This window comes from Neopelma chrysocephalum, unplaced genomic scaffold, assembly GCF_003984885.1.
Source record: "Neopelma chrysocephalum unplaced genomic scaffold, ASM398488v2 Primary Assembly neopelma1_81082, whole genome shotgun sequence".
Taxonomy (NCBI): Eukaryota; Metazoa; Chordata; class Aves; order Passeriformes; family Pipridae; genus Neopelma; species Neopelma chrysocephalum.
In genome coordinates this window covers 1-4,484 of record NW_020912388.1, presented here as the reverse complement: position 1 = coordinate 4,484, position 4,484 = coordinate 1, and the positions used below count along the sequence as shown (strand labels likewise).

At 48.1% G+C, this 4,484-nt stretch overlaps 1 protein-coding gene across 1 annotated transcript; it reads right to left on the bottom strand.

The window, feature by feature from the left end:
• Positions 1-3: 3 nt before the first annotated feature.
• LOC113979473 lies at positions 4-2,752 on the bottom strand (the record flags this gene model as incomplete). The annotated part of the gene is made up of 1 exon (XM_027706857.1): positions 4-2,752. A coding segment is annotated over exon 1 (789 nt), but the record flags the coding sequence as incomplete, so codon positions are not given.
• Positions 2,753-4,484: the final 1,732 nt, after the last annotated feature.

Here is a 4,484-nt window from a genome sequence, read left to right as displayed (position 1 = left end):
AGCTTCCTCCTCCTGCACAGAGACTGCAGGGCTGCTGGTGGGAGTCCCCTCTCGTGAGTTGCTGCAGCTGGAGCTGGAGTTGCTGGAGCTGGTGCTGGAGGAGCTGGAGCTGGAGTTGCTGGAGCTGGTGCTGGCTGCTGGGCTGTCATCCTCATCCCCAGCAGCGTGGGAGCACAGCAGCCTCCTGGCCTCTTCACTGCACTGGCCCACAATGATGTTGATGGTGTCCTGGACCAGTGGCACTGTGTGTTCCTCCAGGATGTCCTGCAGCCTCTGGACCAGGATCTCCACATCTGGACCAAAGACACAGAGGGCATGCAGGATGCTGCTCTGTGCGTTCCTTGCCAGCCACCACTGGTCCCCATAGATGGTCTCCAGCCTCTGGTGCAGCCAGGGCCGCAGCGGGTCCAGGAGTTGCTGTTGTCGACGGAAAAGTTCTGCCCAGCGGTCAGGCAGGACACCACCAACAGCTTGGGGTAGTGTCCACTGTGAAGAAGATTGATGGGATGCCACAGGGGAATGGGGGCTGTTTCCTTGAGGGCCATGAGGAGCTCTCCCTGCCTGGCTGATGGCATCTGGCAGCTCATCAGGGGCTGTGATGACAATCTCCATGGAGTCATCAGAAAACCTCACAGTCTCTATTATTCTTCTGCAGAGTGGGCACACAGGATTTATGTGTGTCCACCGCAGGATGCAGCCCCGGCAAAAACAGTGGTGACAGGGCAGAGCAGAAGCCACATCCTTCTGAGTGTCCTGGCAGATGGAGCAGTTGCCATCTGTTTCCGAAGCCATTTTTGTGCCCTGCAGCACACTGGGGAGAGCTGAGGATCAGGAGCTGCTTGCCCTCTCTGGTGTCACACACCACAGGAGGGAGACACCATGGTCACTGGTATCCCAGGAATGGGAAGAAGAATTGTCCAGGCTTCTCAAGAACAACACACTCCCAGCTCCCTGAGCCCTGTCACTCACCCCTGACCACCCCAGGGGATGTTGTCCCACACAGCCAACCTTCACTGCTGCAAGCACCCACAGTGCACAGCTGCCAAACTAGCCAGGGCCAGGGAAATAGGAGGGATTGCTCTGGGTCTGCATTGAGATCCACTCAGCACCAGAGAAGCCTGGCTCAGTCCTCCAGACCTCACAGTCCTGCCTGGATGGACTTCAGGCTGGAGCCAGACTGGCCAAGGCTCTGCCTACAGAAAAATATAAGCAGTGAGGGATGATATGTCACAATGCATCCCCCAGTGATGTCACAATCTGCTGCTCAGTGACATCACCTTCCACCAGCAGGTGATGTCACAATGGGATGTCTTTCCCTGCCAGTACTCAGCATCAGGAGAAAAAGGGAAAGACTGTTTCCTGTTTTCAACTTCTGCATTTCTGTGTTGCTCTCTCCCTCAGCCACTGTATCATGCATCCATGGCCTTGTGTCTTATCCCTGCTCCTGACCCCTTGCCAAGATTTCCTGTGAGGGGCAGAGTGGTGGGAACAATCAGCATGGACTGCTTGCAGCTGGATGACACCTTCTCCTCTCACTGCTTTTCCCTGGGCAATGCCAGGATTTGGAGGACTTGGGTGGTTAGTACCCAGCTCTGTGTGTGAGTCTCCCACCCCTGTGGGTCATGCCCCTGCCTCAGGGAGAAGCAGAAAGGGGCATTTTGCTCCAGCCTCATCCAGTGCCACTGGCACTCACTCACAGTGCCAGGTCCCTCTCTGCTTGCCAAGTCTCCATGCTTCTGGAAGACAGTGCATTGGTGCTCCTCAAAAGCACGAGTGATGGAGCCTGGCCCCACACCTGCAGGAAGGAGTTGGAGTTGCTGTCCCTCCAGAGTGGGGTAGAAGGGCTGGTGGCACCCTGCTCACGACTCTGGAGAGCCCAGGATCCATCACCACCTGGGCTGGGCTGTCCCACCATCCCTGCTACATCTTTAGCTCCCAGGAAGCCGTGAAGGTCAGGCCCACATACGTTACAATAACTCATAGCTCAGAGAAAGGGACGAGACTGCCTTGCCCAGGTGGCAGAGGTGTAGGATTGAACATTTGGCTCCTGCACCCGAGTCTTCAGCCTTTTGCCTTCGTGCAGCCTTTCTTCTGTGGGCAAGGGGAAGGTGTGTTTTATGAGAACAAGCTGCTCTTTTCTTCTCATCTTCTTACATATCAAGCCTCAATTTCTTCATTGAGCTCGAAAGCTGGAAGTCCCTGTTTCTAAGATGGTTCAGATAAACTGAACTTTAATGCTTTACAACCGAGAAGTTGTTTTCAGAAGTACATGAAATACTGCAGCCTTGAGAGCAAGGGGAAGAAGCCAAAGGAGCAGACACTGTCTTTTCAGACTTCCCCCAGATCAGTCTACATGTGTTCCTCCAGACACACTCTGAATATTGCTAGTAACATCTTGCTCCACATTGTTGTCTAAATCAGGCATGAGGGAAGGCCACTAGCCTGGCATGTGGCCTCCAGCAGAAGCTGCTGTGGTGGACTATGTGCTGGTGCAGAATCTGTTGCTTAAAGCTCCCAGCTTAACACATTTATTAATACATAGCTCCAGATTAATACATTTTACTTCAGTCAGTCAGGTATTGGATTTAATTATTTTAGCTTTGTGCTCTCTCTCTTCTATATAACCAGTGGTAATAGCAAGTAGACGGAAGCCTTGGGTGCCAGGCCACCTGTCCCTGCTCCCACTGGCTCTCCATTTCCTTTTTCTCCTCATTTTGGGAGCAGATCCTTGCTTAGCCATGGAAGGATGAAAACATATACAAAAAACATTTACAGAAAGAAAATAAATCAGTGGTTTTCTGCAATGGAAGATTTGGCAGTTCTTGTTTCTTAAGGTTTGTTTGTTTTCCTTATATTTGAATCGTCAATAATTTTGCTCACTTTTTTACTGTGGAAAGTCTTAAAGCACACGATGATTTTCAGTCACTTATTTGGCAGCAACTTAAGCTTTAGTCTTGAATGCAGATTCATATCTCCAGAAATCTGGAAGCCTTTCCCAACAATGCCTTCCCATCTAATAAAAATAGGAAAGTAGGGGGGGCGAGAAGTTTGGAAAACACCAAGAGGGGCAGAACATTTGGGAGCAAGGTAAATCAAAGTGGAAACAACAAAATTAATTTTGTTTTCTCTTTGATTACAATAGAGTTTTCCTTTGAGCTTCTGGATTTATAGACTGTCCCATGCATTTTACAGGTAGTAGTCTGCTCAACAACATCACTACAAGACAAGTTTTTTTTCTCTTCTTAGGTTTACTTTTGACAAAAATATGTTCTGCTGAGACAAAATATCCTGGTTTACCCTTAAGATTCCCACTGTGAAAGCCAATGCTCAGCAACACCTGTGTGCTTATTAAGGAAGTCTTGTTAAGTGAGTTCAAAGCAAAACAACAGATGACAAAATGTTTTCAGTCCAGGAGCTGCGTTACTTAATGGCTAGACATACCTCTTATTTCCTATTCCTTACATGAAAACACAAAAATTTAAAAGGAAAATGAGAAATTGAACCTACTTGAAAAGCATTGGTCTTGAAGAGTATTTTTCATTCTCCATCAGTCACAACATGTGAAAAAAAACTTGAAACCGAGCTGCCAGCAAAGTGACGAGTTACTATATGGAAATATTTTATGTGACACATTTCTACAGTCTTCTAAATGGGATTTAATTAATTGAGTTTTATTCTTATTTTGACACACCCATGGTTTAATATGTACTTCTCTGCTAGAAAATCTGTTATTTTACAATCCAGTCATTTTATGAGTTAAATTCTGACCAAGAGAAGCTTGAAGCAGTCAGTAAGAGCAAAAAATTTGATAATATCACCCACAAAATTGCTGAACTCTCTAAAACATAATTAATTCAAGCCAGATAGAGTGAAAGTAGGCTCTTCAAACACCTTACCCAGCTCTTTGCAACCCCTTTGTCACTGTAAGAAGCAACATGGTAAATGCCCATCCCTTGGACACATCACAGCATAAACATCTCTCAGGTTCTCCAGATCCTCCAGTCTGCTTGATGGCCTGCAAGCTCATCTGAATATGGTGTCAGCTTTGGGGACAGGCCCCAACTAAAGGTTCCCAGTTAACAAACCTGCTGTGCCGGCTGGTGTTTTACAGTGTGCACAATTATGCTTAAACCCCACTTTGTTTGCCAGGCAAACTGTGATTGACAGGTCAAATCAAAACTGAAAGGACCAAGAGCCTCTGCTGTTTAGGAAAGGTTAGCGAAAAGCTCACATCCCACGCTCCATTGCAAAAGAAGACACGGATTCTTGATGGCTATGCCAGGCTTGCTCAGCCCTTGGACAGCTGCTCTCTCGCATTTCCACAGGGGTTTGCATTTAGCCCTGAAGACCCGACCAGTGCCAGGAGACCAGTGAGTACAAGAGCTCTTTCTGCTCGTGGTGGAACCAACCAGCTCCATTCTACATTTAGTTTCTATCAACTCGCTGTGATTCCAGTTTCATGAGCTGCCGCCGAGCTCTGCCCG